At 35.1% G+C, this 17,702-nt stretch overlaps 1 protein-coding gene across 1 annotated transcript in view; it reads left to right on the top strand.

The window, feature by feature from the left end:
* Positions 1 to 16,958, top strand: part of ZPLD1 (zona pellucida like domain containing 1) — a 37,765-nt gene extending 20,807 nt beyond the window's left edge. Inside the window, exons 6-11 of the mRNA XM_037836302.1 lie at positions 1,643 to 1,740; positions 3,100 to 3,180; positions 8,024 to 8,195; positions 9,378 to 9,483; positions 16,358 to 16,387; positions 16,783 to 16,958. Coding sequence (XP_037692230.1) covers positions 1,643 to 1,740; positions 3,100 to 3,180; positions 8,024 to 8,195; positions 9,378 to 9,483; positions 16,358 to 16,387; positions 16,783 to 16,958 — 663 coding nt within the window. The remainder of the gene's footprint in view (positions 1 to 1,642; positions 1,741 to 3,099; positions 3,181 to 8,023; positions 8,196 to 9,377; positions 9,484 to 16,357; positions 16,388 to 16,782) is intronic.
* Positions 16,959 to 17,702: the final 744 nt, after the last annotated feature.

The raw sequence follows: 17,702 nt of genomic DNA on the forward strand, positions 1-17,702 counted from the left end.
TCTGTTGAGGTGGCAAGTGAGTGTGCCTTTATATAATTGAATTATAATGAAATACCAGTAAATCTGAAATGAGGCTTATGAAAATTATTAATATTTTTTAAAGTTGGAGAAAATCTAAACTTAATAGGATTAATTTCAAGAACAATTATAGTACTAAGAAAAATAAAGGCAAATGCAGAAAATAAAGTCAGAAAATTATCTCTTGGATGCAATTTCAGCAGAAAAAAAATTGATAGTCATGATTAAACCACAGCTGGACCATATATCACTTGCAAATAACTCGTTAGTAGACTACTTGTTAAACAAAGTAAGGATTCTTCTGGACAACATTGATGCCAGTATAAAACGAAAGGATGTATAGTTAATGAAGTGTGGATTACTTAACTAAGTTGGAAAAGGATGCCAAAAAGGATAATTAAATGAAAATGCTATGAGAAACGATTAGAGAAACTATTGTCATTTCTTACAAAAATACAGAAAATAAAAGACTGAAAGGAGATGTTTTCCAAGTATAATATATAATCCCTCATTTTCTGGTTTTATATGGGATTGAAGTGTTCCACATAAATGCAATTTATTAATAAATGAATCATTCAAAGTATTATTATTTTAATAAAAAAATTCAAAATATATTGCATTCTTCCCAGCCTTCCTAAACAACATATGTTCTGTTTTAACTTTTCTTGATGACCCTGGGATTTCATAATGAGCATTAAAAACTTCCTTTTGCTGCAAAAGAGCAGCATCTTCAGGGTTACTCAGTTTTAGGGAAACAATTTGCCCCTGTGCTAAATGACTCAAAACTGTTTAAATTTTGAGAGTTTGTGTGTGTGTGTGTGTGTGTATGCTTGCATTCAACATTTTTTCCTATGTTTTTCTTTATTATTAAATTATGGCTTTCTCTTCTAAATTTCTAATTTGCTGCTTTAGTCTACAGTAGACTGGGGATGATATAAATAAGCTCTTTAGATTGCATGAAGTAAGGGTAAAGAGGTTAAAATGTGAGCCTTGGATATCCTCTAAGGAACCACCTAGGAATTTGATGAATGAACTCCATGGCTTGCATTTTGGCAACTCAGACTGAATGTTGATCTCTTTGCTGGCTTCCTGTTAAATTTTTCTAATTTCAAATTGCCAGATAAGTGATTTTGGGTAAACCAGAGATTATCAAGAGAATAAAGAATCACAATAGTAAAGGACTTAAAATGAAGTATATATAATAATATTAACTGAATATTAACCACTAATGCTATTTAAGTAAACAGAATATTAATCTAAATGAATAAAATATTAACTGCTAAACATAATTTAAATGAAATATTAATTAAATAAATCAAACATTGACCATTAAATAATTAACACTATTAGCCATCAGCTATAATTTAAATAAACTGAATTAGCACTATATATGGTAAAGCTATTGAAACAAGAAGTTTTATAAATGGAAATGAATTTGTTACATGGATATGGTTTAAGAGCAGTTCTGACAAGGAAGCACAGGATTAACTAGATCCATTTCGCAGGTGGCATCTTAAGATGTTGATTTACCCCACTTTTTTTTCTATAGCGTGTTGTTTTAATTGGTAAATTTTGCTGTTGCTGTTATATATGATGAATTTATTGTATGTATTTTTATCACTAGGATTCAACCTACAGTCAGCAGTTAATTATCCCTAGCACAGGATTACCTTTGAAAACCAAAGTATTTGCAGCTGTGCAAGCCACTAATTTGGATGGCAGGTATTTTTGTATCTTATCTTTGTTAGTTAACTTTGGTTGCCCGAAAGCCTCATGAATCAACACATTAGCTCATTCATTTTAAAATTCAAACAAAATGCTGTCATTGCCATAGCATTTAGAGATGCTAATAAACAGAAATAAATTACAAAGATTAAGGGGTAGCATTCATTTTATGTCATTAATTGGAAAATACAATTTTTTTCTGATAAAGATAGAGGGTTAGTAACTGGAAAAGGGCATGGGGAGATATTCCAGGATGCCAGGATGTTCTATTTCTTCCTCTGAGAGGTGATTAACTAGTTGTGGTCACTTTGTAAACACTTATAATTTGTGCACTTTTCTCTATGTATGTTACTTTCAAAGTAAAAACTTCTTGAAAAGTAAAAGAATTCTCCCCTTAAGGGGAAACATCTCTGCCAAACACAAAGTCAATTAAGTTTCATATGATCCTTAGAAGATTTTGAAAGTATAAAATTGAAAGAGAATTCCAAAGTCTAAGATCCAGCCTTGCCCTATAAAGACAAAATTGTATCATGTAAATGGTTTATTTTGGATTCCTTTGTATGTTTTATCTAAACTTTACAAACTAAAGAGATTGGTATACTCTAGAAATTTGGTTCTATTTTGTCTTCTCCCTTTCTGTCTTCTTGGTTTTTCCATCCTTGGAAATATGTGATTCTCTAAAATTTTCTTACAGAATGTGTATATTTTTCTCCATTTTATTGGTTTTCACTTCCCGTGGGTTACGTAGTGTGTTTAATAACACCTAGAGTTGGAATGGAATACTGTAAAAATCTAGGCACAATCTGGCCTTGGAGGAAGGCTATGTATTTGCCTTATGGCTTTCTTTGACCTAACTCAGTGTCTATAGTCTACTCTAGCCCTGCCCCCACTGATTCTGGCATAATTTGCAGTGTATAATTTATGCCCTAAACTTGTTTTGCTGAATTTTGTATTACAATATCACCTGTCTTCTGTTAGAGACTGAACTTCTGGAAATGAAGGACCGTTTTTCACAAAGAACATAAGCATCCATGTAGCTTAACTTTCTCTTTCTCTTTCAAACTTTGACCATTCAATTTCCTGTCCATAAATATCTTTGCACCATTAGCACAAATAGTTTTGTGACCTTAGCCTTAATTCTACTTGATGTAGGGAAGGTAATCCTTTGTTGCAGAGTTTTAAACACCTTTAATTTAGGAGAAAATTCTAATAAACAAGAAGTTTCTGCAAATTAACAACTAATAGAAGATTATATTCCCTGGGGAAAGACATTTGTGAATATTTTCTTCCATTGGATTGTTAACCAACACCCAAAATGAGATTCAGACTCTAGGTTATTCTTTTGTCCTTCTGCAGATGGAATGTCTTAATGGATTATTGTTACACAACCCCATCGGGGAACCCAAATGATGATACACGGTATGATCTCTTCCTAAGGTAGGTGTCTAAATTGTGTATTGATACCAAAGACCCAGTTGTATTTAATAGAAATGGAAAATCTAAGTCTGACAAACAGATGACAGTACACCATTAGAGTGTTTGAATTTAAGATTTTACATTTTGACCTTTTAGTCCTCATAAAGCTGGAAATATAAAAGTCAAGAACAGTTTTCAACATGAAGTGCTGATAAGGCTTATTCTGTTGAATAAGAATTGCAAGCAAGTGAGGTCCATCAAAGATGTTTTATTCATGTTTAGGAGATAAGGGAATATTTCATGGTCTTAGGAAAAGTGTGGTTAGGAAATTATTGTTAATAAGAGAAAGGTACTGGGAGGGTACTATTTATCCACAGCTAGATTGTCTCATCATAAGTCAAGAGGAGAGTAAAATTAAAATAATGATCTGGATAATTTAGACCCCAAATGCTTTTGTTCATTTATCAGTATTTAATGTGAAAGTATAATATAACCTACTACTCCTTTTCTATCAGAGCAAATAACTTTAACTTCATTCCCAATAGACAGTGATAGAGTGAATGTAATCTACATTTGGTGAAAAGGGGACATTGATCATAACAACATTCAATCACCCCAGTTCCCTTTCAGCATTTTTATTTGACAGAAGACCAGACTTGAGAGTCAGGCAGTGCCTTCTAATCATGTTTATAAAATGCATTTGGCTCAGCTAGCTGTAGCTTATTGACACACGATGGGAGTAATATGATGGGAAACCAAAAGAAAAAGATTTATTGGATAATCAAGGTTAAGAATGTATTCAGAGGAGATGGTTAAACTGAGTCTGATAACCTATTGCTGGAAATGTTAATTTGGACAACATTCTTTGGAAAAAAAATTCATATTTGTACAAACAAAGATTTCATATTCTTTGAGTCTATGTTTACAAATTGGGAAACGTATTCTAAAATGCTTAGGCTCTTCTAGTCTATTAGCAATATTAAAATTAGCAAAACTTGGGAACAAACCGGATGTTCAGCAATAAAGAAATGTCTGGGTAGGCTATGCAGAACCAGTAAGTTCAGAGATCACACAAGCATTATAACCACATAAAGTTCTTTGTAAAATGGGGAGATGCTTTTATTAAAAATGAAGTGAAGGAATCAGCATATGCAATTTTATGCCCAATGGACCTGCTTTATGTGAAATATTGATAGAAAAGACTGTAAAAAATACACCGAAATGTCCACAGTGGTTATTTATGTGTGGTAGGGTTGTGGATTATTTTGTTTGGACATTTCTCTTATTTTCCAAATTTTATATAGTGATCACATCGATAACCTGGAGTATAATAATCAGACGTGAGTATAGGACAGCTTAGTACTGAATGTTCTCTTTATTCTTACTGGAAACCATAGAGAGCAAAATGGGCAAGTAAAAGATCCCTCAAACTCCAATTTAGGTGAAATTAGGAGAAAATGAAAACCTGGCAATTCCAAAGTATGTGCTAGCGTTCACAAAAGCAGTTAAGATCAGTAGTGCAGGGAGAGACTTGCAGGAAGCTGCTTGGGAAGAGGCGGCCAGCGTAGCAGGGAAGAAAAGCGAAAGCTGAAGGTCATCCTGGTGGCAGTTTACAAAAAACAGCGGGAGATAAACACTCCTGGCAGTGGGGCGCCACCGTGAGCGAGCGCTGCAGGGAGCGAGCCACCAGGGCTGGGAAATGCGGAGAAGGACGGGGAGTTAGACGGTGCCCAACACCTCAGGAGAAAAGACGTTGGGGGACAGAATTAGCTCATTGATTGTCTCATGATAATTTCTGAGAGTGAAAGGATATCATTAATATCAGACGAATCAAATATTAGAAACATGAGTATAGTTAGTTGTTAAAAGTAAATACTGAAAATATAATACTTTTAACCATAACTGGGTAATGATGCAGAGAGAAGGTAGATGGGATGAAGACAATATAAGTTAATTTTTTCAAGATTCTTAGTAGGGAACTAAATAAATTTCAAAGAAAATAATAACGGGGACTAATGGTATTGCTACAAGTATTATTGTAAATATAATTACTAAAACAGAGCTAAAAGGCTGCCTAAGAAGAACTGTAATAAAAATTTAAATAGACTGTGTTGTGAAAGAGAGAGAACATAAGGTATGACAAAACTGAGACCAAACAATATGTCATATCTATAAATGTAAGTGAGCTTACACTTCTTAAAAGAAAACTATTTTCAAATTGAGTAATAAATAATATCCCAAATCTATAAAATAAATAATAACATAATAATAATATGAATATAAAATAAATGTATACTTATTTTGTATAAATATAAAATGAAGTAATTCAGAAAAATTGAAAATAAAAGTTATGTACAGTTATACTAAGAAAATGTAAACAAAAAGAAAGTAATGTTTTGATTTTAATATCAGACAAGATGGATTTAGGCCCAAAATGTTAAAAGAAATAAGGAAGTCCACTTTATAATGACAGTGATTTAATTCACAACAAAAATACAGCAGCTATCAATAGATAGATCCTGTATGGAATTAAAGCATTTATAAAGTAGAAACTAGGGAAATATAAACAAACTGTTTGAAATAGGATAAAAATAGGAGACTTTAATTCATCTCTTTCAGGAAACTCCGTTCTGGTGGTCAAAAATTAAGGACATAGAAGACCTAAATAACATAATCAATTATATATATACTAAATCTATCATCTCTATCTATCTATCATCTATCTACCTATCTCTTCTGAATCCTGAAAATAAGAATATAACATCATGATATCATGCAAACTGACCTCATATTAGGCCACAAAGAAAACCTTAATATAGTCTAAAGTAGAAATAAAGTAGAAATAATTCATGATCCTCTTATCATGATGCAATAAAACTAGCAATTAATAACAATATCAGAAAACAGAAAGTCCCCACCACTTGGAAATTTAAAAACTTTCTTAAACAAAACTTGGGTCAACAAGGAAAATATGAATCAACATTTTGCAATACAGCAAATGTTATTTCTTAGAAAAATAAATAAAATAGAGAATTATGAACTAATCTAGTCAAGGAAAAAGGGATAAAGAACAAATACATAAAATACAAAAAGACATGGGGAAAGTCACCGTGGAAATAAAGAGGGAGGGTATGGCTCTACCAGATATTATAAGTTATTGAAAAGCTCCAATTATTAAAGGAATGTGGTATTGTGCAAGATTAGGCACACAGACCAAAATTACCAAATAGAAAGTAAAAAAATATATGAGAACTTAATATATAATATGGTATATTATCACAAATTAATGGGGTAAGCAGGAATTTTGTAATGGTACTGGGACAATGGGTAGCCATTAGGAAAAATAATATTGGATTCGTACTTAACTTAATTCACTACAATAAACTCTAAATAGATTATCAATTTAAATGATAAATCCACAACTTAAAAAGTGATAGAAGAAAGCACGCAGAAGACTTTTTAAATGTTGCAGTGAGGAACATCCTTCTATCTTCAGCCCAAATAGCAGAAGCCAGAAAAATAAAATATTAAAATTTCAACATATGAAAATAAACGCTTCTGTATTGAATAAATACATGTGTATGCATGTGCAATGCAGGTGCACACATGCACATACACCCACCCACCCACACACACACACCCACACACACACACACACACATGTACTGAGAGCAATGTAGAAAGCCAAACAACAAAGCAAGAAAAAAAAACAACCTTGCGACTTACATAACAAGAAAAGAGACAATCTTTCTAATATATAAAGAACTTGCAAGAATCAGAGAAACAACAACAAAATAGAAAATTGGGCAAAAGACACATAAATTCTCAGATAAAGAAACACAAATGACTCTGAAACATACGAAAAGATGCTCAAACTCATTCACCATAGGAAAAATGCAAATTAAAGTTACATGATGAATGTGCTATCATCAGTTGTAACAAATGTTCCACACCAATGCAAGATATTGGTGATGGGGTGCTGTATGGGAATCCTGTATTTTATACATGATTGTTCTTTAAACCCACAACTTCTCTAATAAAGAAAAAAAAATAAAAAAATTACTTGATGATAGTTTTTCCCCCTATCAAACTTAGGGAACAATCCATAAGTTATATATTCTTTGTTGATATAGGTCTTGGGGAAATAACAATCTGTTCATACATTGCTGGGGAAATCCAAAATTGAACAAACCTTTTAGAGGACAATATGGCAATATCTATTAAATGATCTTACAAATATATTCTACAGATAATCCTATATAAGTTCAAATTGATTTATGTTCAATGCTGCTTACTATTGCATTGTTTGTAAAAAGTAAAGTTTCAAAACAATGCAAGGGGATTGATTAAACAAATTTTGACAGGTGTGCACAATGGAATATTGTACAGCTCTGGAAAAAGCAATGGAAGCTCTCTAAGATACATGGTTAAATAAAAGAGAGTCAAGGTACAAATTTGTTTAATTAGGGGTGAGCAATAAGAATATATTGCTTCCACTCATATTTGGCTATACTCTGGGTGGATGTAATAATAAATGTTATTATATTGGCAGGGTTTGTATGTGTATGTGGAATGGTATAGACAAAGGCAGAGATGGGAGTGGGACTTTTCAAAATGTGTGTTTTATATTGTTTTGATTTTTGAACCATATGAAAGTATAACCCCCTTAAAATTTTACAGTGATATAATCAGAAACTGTTCTATTTAAATTTTATTATCTAGGTCATTCTTGTGATATCTGTTGAGTTAGATATGCAACATGGCAAGGTTTTGTTAGCTTTTAATACTGCAGAAATGAATTTACAAATCCCAGCAGTTTGGTACTTTCCAATGAGTCCTGTTTTTTACATTCCCTGAAATGTAGCTGTGACAAAGATCCTCAGACCACAGTCATTGAAAATGGCAGAAGCCAGCACGGTCGGTTTTCGTTTGAAGTATTCCGGTTTGTAAAACACAAGAATCAGAAGATGTCCACTGTCTTCCTGCACTGCGTTACCAAACTCTGCAGAGCCGATGACTGCCCTACCCTTATGCCAGTAAGTTTTTAGCATCTTCATTCTAAATTGTTCAGTCAATATAAGCTGAAGGGTTATCAAATGTTAGAAATTAATTTCTATAAAGTAAGTGGATATGTTTCAGATCAAACTGTTCAGAGTAGGATTTGTTCATTCATCCAGTAAACATCTATTGAATGCCTACTTTGTGCCAAGCATTATACTGGGGATACAGAGATGAAGCATTCAATTCGCTTATACAGTAAGATCATGAGATCATCATGAAAGAACACTAGACAAAAATGTATGGTGCAAAGACAGATATGTAAGGGTTGTAGTAAGAGACAGTACTCCCTTCGTCCACGGTGAGAGTGATGGAGCAGGGGATGGTGGAGGGATGGGTAGAGGAGGTGAACCTCAAGTTGTCACTTTTAAGATGAATGAGCCCAGAGGGAAAAAAAATTAATAGTTTAAAGGACACTCCATGCCAAAAGACAGTTACAATTACAGACACATAAAGCAGGGTGATCAAAGAACTTTCAGTTGCTCAGTAAGGTTGTGGAGCAGAGTATATGGGATGATGGAAAGGCCTGGGGAGGGGTCAGAAAACTAGACTGGGGCCAGATGGAGTCTTTTCATGTTAAAAGCATCAAAGGTACAGCTGCCATGAAAATGCAGATCCATTTGCTAGTGAACAAAAAAATTCTATTTCTGAAAGGCCCCCTAGGGTCACATCAATATTAACCTAAGAAAATTCAGACACTTAAGAAAAAAGGTTGAAATGGCTTTAATATCAACTTTATGTCTCTTCATATTTGTTGATTACTTTGGTCTTAACTAGCAGTATCAAGCTTGGTTAAATGGAGAGTCCGCATTACCTTGCCTCTGTGCTGACTGATATTTCAGGAAAGAATTTATTAAAGTCTTGAGAGAAATAAAAGTAGAAAAGTTTGATAAACACAGCTCTTTTTCAGGCGAGCCATTGAGCTCTGTAAATTAATGAGGCAAAGCACAATTACAGCGAGAGGAAATAAGAAATGTGGCCCAAGCCAGGATAAGACACACTGTAGCAGTTATATGCAAAGTAATTAAATAAATGCACAGAAGGAAATGAATAAAATTAAACATGTGCTATCTCTTCCAAAAGAATCTGCTTTCCAAATGGTCATAAAGAAACAATTTTGTGCTGGTGTGGAATTTCATTTGTTTTCATTAACACCTCAGATTTGTGGCAACAGAAAAAGGAGAGATGCAGAGAGGACGACTTGGAGCCCCCAGAGCACTTCTGGAAATGCTGTCCTCTCCGCTGGTCCCATCATTACTCGGAGTGGTAGGAGTGCTCCTTCTTCCGTATGAAGTAATAGATGTTTCCAGAATGGCTTACTACTTGACATCCACTGAGAACTCTAAGTGGTTCCTAAGCAGCACTAATTAGCTGTGAGAGAAGACGAACTACTGAGCAATTTTGATTTCACAATAGTTTCCTGTTTACTCAACTTTCACACAAAGGACAATATTCTCCTGAACACATTTCCTTCTTGCACACACACACACACACACACACACACACACAAATACACCATGTGGGGCATGTTTCATTTACTCCTCTGAATCCACTCTCTGCCCTAAACGCTGTCCCCCTAGGATGACGATGTGGACTTCTTTGACTGTCTCCTTTGGTGGCTACTTTCTGGTTGGTTTGAATAAGGGCAGAGCTGTCAGGAAATGGCATCATGCAAAAGAGTGGGGTCAACATCACTCCTGCCAAAACAACACTCTGCGTAAAACTACACTCACTGGGTTCTGGAAACCCTCCCCTTAGCCCTAAGCCCAGGTATCTCGATTCTTCTTCCTGAGTTCTCTCCATTTTTGTAAATAGTCCCTTTATTAAACTCTCCTTAAATTGATCAGTTTGAGTATTGTTTCCTCCCAGGACCTTGAATATTACATACCCCCCATCCAATGCACTCATTTGTGTTCATGAACTTACATGATCTCGTGGGTACAACTATCAGGGTACACCCAAGCTCTTGTGTATATAAGTATATGTGCACATATATACACACACACACACTCCTACACACACACACACACACATATTTACACTCTCTCCAAGGAGTTAAATCTTTTAAGTCAATGTGACCCCAGAGACCTCTAGAGGCTATTGGATAAAACAAAATGCAGGATAAACAACACGGAAACTGAAGGCAAGAAAACTGATTCTAGATCTAGCTTTTGTCTTAATACCATGTGACTTGGGATTTTCCTTCACTTCTCTGGGCAAACATTTCTTCATTTTTAAATGAGGAATTTGAAAAAAAAAAAATCCTTCAAAATTCTTTCTAACTCTATAGCTCTGAATTTGTTTTTAAAAAAGAATTCTGGTCTTGATTATATGTTAATATTTTTCTTTCACATTAGCTATAAGGCAGTTATTATGTTTCAGTTAGATTGTCTTTAACTTTTCTCCCACATGTCCCATCCCACAGTGAAAAGAAAGTTTTGCCTGAAATAGGTAAATAATTAAGCAAAAAGTGGTGTGGATGTGAGAAATCCAGACATTTGTTTTAAGCATTCACTTCCCTGTGTTTGTGTAGACATACCATTATTTTAAAACAAACTAACAGACCTTTTAAATAATTCAGTAATATGTTAAATAGGAAGTTCAAACTTAGTCCATATTCCCTGAGGATTTGATAGGTGTATGTGCCTTGAATGGGTTGAAAATGAACGGTTTGTGGTTTGCGAAGGCCAGTTCTTAACTCTTTCCAACTATCAGAAATAGCTCATAGAATTACAGTAGATGGAAACCAAGCTCTGTTGACAGTAATTAGGAATGCTTTTGGATATTTTTATATCTATGGAACATCTCAAGAGTCAATTTGCTATAAGAAAAGAACTTTGAAAGTGATATCTCTTCTATCTTGGGTAGAAGTGTTTTCCTCCTTAATAACTTTCTTGCATCTTTTTTACCTGAGCTGAATTTAAATAACTTGTTGGTATTAAGTAATGTTTTTAAAAAGACCAAAAATTAACTAAGATTCCCAAATCCCAGTAGAGATTACCAATAAGAAATATCTAATTCTACCATAGGCAGCCAGCTAACCAGCTCCATAGGTTTCACCCATGCCATGTCTAGTAGCCCCAAATAACTATGCTGTACACTCAGAGAACTAATGCAATGTTTCTGACATCATGCCTGGTTTCTTCCTTTGCAATTTATGCCCTGTTTCTACCTCAAAGATTGCATTTTATTTGCCAGCACACTGGGGTTTTCTCTTAGTCACCTTAGCTTCTCTATGAGGAAAGTCCCCAAAGGATCATGTTCAAACTTTCCAGACCCCCTTCCTCTCTCTGTGGGTTTACTTTTTGTAGCTTTGAAAAACAGCAGTAGGAAGGTACACTTTTTGATGATCTTGGTTGCCTCACTGCTTAGGGTCTCATAAATAATGTCTTAATTATAATACTATAATATCCATGCAAAATATATTTTTAATCCCACATAGAGTAAGCATAGCATGGTATTAAAAATGCCAAGTAAAGCTTGGAGACATTTATTCTCTGCATTTGTGATAGGAACTTCTAAACCAATGGCTCAAAAGAAAAAAGTTTTTTCTTCAGATGGCAGGCTTTAGGGACTTGGGGCCCTGCTTCTTGATTCTTTTGCACAAAATACAACAACATAATAATGACAACAGTTATAGCAAAAAGCAATATTGCAATGCCTGCCCTGAAATGTGATTCTTGGAACAATAATCCTGCAAAATGCTCTTCAAAAAGCTTCCATGAATCAGTTATGGTAGGGAAATACTTTCTGTACATAGATATGTTATAGGCAGCTCTGAGAATTCTTACAGTTTTAATAAAAGACAGTTCATATTTTTTGAACTCAGAATTTCCTAAACTTATTTGACCTCAGCAGCACCCTTTTGCTGTATACTTATCACCATCCTATGTTTTCTACAGAATACACCCAGATTTCTTTTATCTAGAAATACAGAGTTTATAAAACACTTTTCCATTCATTGGGCTCATTTTAAGATTTTAAGATGCCTATATCCTCTGTTGTACAGATGAGGACACAGCTTGTCTTAGTTTGCCAGATCTTCTATGAAGAACACTGGTTGGCTTCACAGTAGGAAGTTATTGGCTCATGGTTTCAAAACCTACAAGTTCAAAATTACGGTGTCAGCAATAGCATGCTTTCTCCCTGAAGTCTGTAGCATTCTGGTGCTGGCTTGCTGTAATCCTTGGGTTTCCTTGGCTTGCACTCGTGCCCCCTATGACTTGGTGGTCTCTCTCTCCTCATCACTGGTCTTCTGGTTTCCACTGACTTCTGCCTTCCGGCTTCTCTGGACACCTCTTTCAAGCCTCCGGTAATGCGGGTTAAGGCCCATCCTGATTCTGTTTGGCCATGCCTAGATAGGATCTTAGAAGATCCTAGTCACAAATGAGTCCCCACTTTAACTGATAACACACCTTCAAATGGGTTCACACCCACATGAATGAGGTTAGGATTAAGAAGACGTCTTTTATTGGGGTAATAATTCAATCTACCATACAGCTTCCAAGAGACACATTGATTGGCAGGAGGCCGTGCAGTTAGACAAAAGTGGAGATGTACACAGTGGTGGTTAAGCATGGGGGCTCTGGAATTAGTCTTCTGGGTTCAAATCCTCACACTGCCACTTACTATTTGTAAGCAATGCACAACTTTTTCATGCCTTAGTTCCCTGTTCTGAAAAATATGAATAATTATAGCTCCAACATGTACAGGTTGCTGTTCGGGCTAAACTACATAATACGTAGAGCACTTGGAATGACTCCCTACCCATGAAAGCACATCTTAAATTTGGATATTAATGCTATTATTACTTAACATAGGCTTTCTCAGTTCTACTTGAGAGGTTAGAACTCAAGAACTACTTTACTACCAGATTGAACCATTTTCTGGTGTTTAATCAATTCTGGCCTGAGAAGTCAGCCAGCCTAAAATGATCTGAGGATTCTCAGTCCTCAAGCTGTATCCAGCCACAGGCAAATCCCATGTGAACTTAATTTCCTGCTTAATGACCAAGACTACCTCTTTCCTTAGTTTCACTTTGATTTTACCTTAGGTCAGCCAGAATTTGCGTCTCCAGGTCTTCATGGCCAATTTTATAGAGAAAAGTCCATTTCAGACTTGATTTGCCTTCTTCAGAGCACTCTGATGCTGGGAACCTTTATTCTATTTATTCATTGAACCACACCTTTCCCCTAGGCACCTGACTTAGGTCAAGTTCAATGAGCTGTTAAACCTCAGAACTTCTGGGTTTGGTTTTGGTTTTTACTTTAAATGTAAACCAATACATTGTGGGTGTTTTGACCCAGCATTGTTAGTCCTCTTGTTAATTGATTTGGTGACAATATTCACATCCTCAGACTCCGGAATCCTCTAAATTCATAAGATGTTCTTATTTAAAGCTCCCAAAGGCTATAACTACATAGGGTGGGAAATGCTTATCTTGTGGTACAATTCTGTGACTTTAAATATGCAAAGATTGGAGACACATAGCACCTAATTCTTTACAAAAATTCCTATGGAGAAGACTCGACATATTTATTTAGCCCCTACTGAGACAGGCACTCTGCTAGGAGCTAAGAGTATAATAGAAAACTGGCCACAGTCTTTTCCCTCTGGGATCTTAGAGATCAGAGATAGAAATAGACATGAACAAAACAAAACACAATGGAAAGTAGAAAGTTTGAAGTTTTGAACTTGAAATAAATGGCCCATTTTACTGTATAAGTATAGTTGAGGATTTTATTTATATACTTTGTGCTAAGAGGGGGAAATATTCATTCTGCATATATCTTTGCACTGATGTTGTTTTTTATTTTTCCCCCCTTCCATTCACTTATATGAGTGTAAAGCAGATGATGACAGTATATCTGCCACTCTGGCTTTCAGATGCTATGGCACTGCTGCGATCGCCTTCCTCAGGTTCTCAGTAGCTATCTATTTTTTGAATTGCCCATGTAGTATAATATCCCCATCTGTTCTTCCTTTAATTCCAGAAAGCATCATTTACTTCTTCTAGCGTATGTGTATGTTAAGATCAAGTTGATATGAGGGAAAAACTGAAGCATGTGGTAACAAAGGCACCTGGAAAATGTCTAATTCCCTTTCTAGGGTACACAGGGCTTTGGTTAAAACAACAACAACAACAACAAAACCGTAATGACATGACAATTGCAGGATACCAGAAACAGCACCCAGTAAAAGTATTCCTCTTTATCTTTATTCACTGCTAAATACAATTCCAAACAATATTCAAATACTCCCCCTTTTGATTTCAGCCAACTACCAAAGGTAGAATGCATCCTTTTTTCCTTTCTTTTTTTTTTCAAGTCATGTAACCTGGAGATGGTATCGTTCAATCATTCATTTGACAGTAGGACTGTTTTGTCTCCACATAGAGAAATGTTGTCCACAGCCAAGTCCCTGTGGGTAACACCTGAGATATTGTTTCTACAGAGGTGGTGGTGGTGATGAAGGGGGGAGAGGGGAAATCTGACTTCTTTTATTATCCTCAGGGTACAGAAAATATTGGGGACATCTCATCATAGCACTTTTGCCTTAGTTTGGATACTTACGGGGAAAGTGTTTTCTATTCTTTAATAGAAACATTTTTTTAAAAGCAAATGAGTATGATTTCTAAACAAAGAATAGCTTTTAAAAGGGAATTTTAAAGAATCACATATTCTGCCAAGTTCCAGTAAGGCAGCTTGTCTTGGGAAAGGGGCAGTCTGACCTTTTGGATAGCTCGGTCACAATCCATTTACTCCATCTTTTTCTCATGAAAAGGAAATGTCTTCTAAAGAGCTGTTTGTTGGAGGTTAGGATTTTCCTAAAGGCATCCTATAAGGACAATTTGTGTTGTTTCCCTTTTTGTCCTATCGCAGTGCATTGCATCATTCTAAAGAATCCTATGAATGATTGCTTTTAATTTTGGGCTTTGTACTTCAGGATCAGACAGCAGAATCAATGTTTCTGCCAAGACTTGTGTCTGAAAAGAAATAGCATCAGATGGTTTATAAATAGCTAACTGGGTTCTCTCATCAAGTATTTCAGATACTAATTTTAGAATTTCCTATCTTGAGATATTGTTCATCTCTATAACCAAAAACATTTTCCATACTTGGCTAGTTTATAGTCTTTAAAAAAAGCACTGAGTCAGGTTTTGATTTAAACATATGTTTATGTTATCATGGAGGCTGTAACAGATGGAAATTTCTTCATCTGTAAAATGGGGGTAACAATGACATCTAAACCATATGGCTATTGTGAAGATTAAATGTGATAACATAGGAAACAGCACTTTATAAACCATACAGCATTACATACACATTAATTGTAATAATATAACTTCAGAATCAGTCAACTATACATATTTTATGGTTCAAATAATGAATGACACTCACACTCATGCACACCCTCATATTAAAACACACACAGGGAAGCCACTAGCTGTACCAGTACAAGAGGTAAATAGCTACATGTTTACAAAATGGGCAACAGAAATTGGGAAAGCAAGTGAATATGTTCACTGTGTCCATGAGTTTGCCAGGAGAAAGTGGAAAATCAACAGCTTCAATCTTTGACTCAACAGATAAAAATAAAACTACAACTCAATCTCAACAGTCATGTTTTCCTTCCGTTTAATTATTAAATATGAATTCATATTCTTAGAACTTAAAATGATGTTTCTGCAGACTAAGATGGGCAAATTGACAATACTTAAAATAGAGTGGCACTAAATAATGAGTATTTCTCTGTAACAGAATAGCAAATGGTGGGTTACAGAACCATAAAAAATGAAACAGCTGTTCACAATTATTGCCCCCACTAACTTGCCTGGAAAGAGAATGATGAAGCGAAGTTGTTAGGAAAGAACACAGGATAGTATATTTTCAGATTATATTTGTATGCCCAGGGCAGCAGCAGGGTGTCGGATTGGGGAAGAGATGAAATATGAAACCTAGGACATAAGGAACAGAGAATGGGAAAGCAGAATGGTTTAAGAGGACTTTCATTATTCTCACAGAGCTTGTGAGTGGAGATGGGGGAAGACATGGTTAGAATGTAATTATAGAGTCAGAATAAACAAAGGTAAATGTTTGGAGAGACAATGTCACTACTTCTCCTGCTTTCTTTTCCCTAGATGAGACTCCAACCAACAATTCACAGCTTGGTAAGATGATTAAGTATAATGAAAATAAAAGTACAATGTTCTCTTAATTTCAGTTTTTTTTCATGATCAGTTACAAAACTATGATCAATTATATGTAATAAGCCCTGGTTTACATGTTTGCTATATTTTACATAGCAGTTCACTGATGATGAGTTAAAAAACTCATATGTGGCCTGATGGTCATTTTTTTTGTTGTTAGCATTTATATATATATATATATATGCCTATAGAATCCAGTCTTCTAAATCTTACAATTCTTTAGGTGTTGGATTGAATTGCTATCAAATGCTTTTATTCTACAAGTTACTGGTGGTAGATGTTTTGAGATAAATTGAGATAAAGTGAAAGAAATTTGATATTGGACTTCACAACTGTGTGTGTTTCATTACTTGCAGGTTCTCCACATGAACCGCCTTTCCAGCTGAATGCCATCACCAGTGCACTAATATCAGGAATAGTCATTCTTGGAGTCATGAGCTTTTCCCTTCTCCTATTCTCACTAGCTCTTCTACACAGGAAGGAACCCACCAGTTTGGTGTTGAATGGCATAAGAAACCCAGTTTTCGACTGATTATTATAAGTCCCTGTCCTCGGGAGTACCCTTCACTGACCTTACTGTGTATGAGCCCAGTCAGTGTTCCAATCTGAATTGAATGCCAGTCAGCCCTTGATATTTGTAGGTTTGCTAGATTTTACAGTGTAGCTCATCAGCACGCTGATAATGAAATAATTCTGATAATATTGCTATTGTCACTTGGATATGTGGTCAGCCCTATTTGTATGACACCAATGGGTATACTATCAACAAGGTTATTCAGGACTTAGATCTTACAGGATGAATCATTTTTCATTTTAATGAATTTTCTTTTGATTGTTAGCTATAGAGATAAAAGGAAGGCATAGAATAATGGAATTTGTTGCATTTTTTTCCCCTAAGCATTACACCCAATGCGATAGCATTTAGATTTGCAATTTGGTCCTAAAATGAAAGTTGCTTTTTGCTTTATTCCAGCTAATTCCAGCTTAGGGATTTGTTTTAATTGAATTGGCCCATTTGAATACCCAAGAGTTAATTACTCAGTCTATGACCTCTGGTGTTTGGCTGATTTCCATATCTGACAACATTCATCTAAAAAAAAAAATTTAACCTGGAACATCCATTTTTGGAGCAAATAGCAAAAGCCTCCAAAGAATGCAGAGTGACCCTAGATCATTATTCATTTGTATAGGAATGGTGGTGATCAGTTTTCTTCCTTTGGTTCATGTGAGAACACCACCACATGTTACATTTCCTCCTAAGTAAACAATTCAGCTG

The sequence above is a fragment of the Choloepus didactylus genome, chromosome 1, assembly GCF_015220235.1.
Source record: "Choloepus didactylus isolate mChoDid1 chromosome 1, mChoDid1.pri, whole genome shotgun sequence".
In the NCBI taxonomy this organism is placed as follows: domain Eukaryota; kingdom Metazoa; phylum Chordata; class Mammalia; order Pilosa; family Megalonychidae; genus Choloepus; species Choloepus didactylus.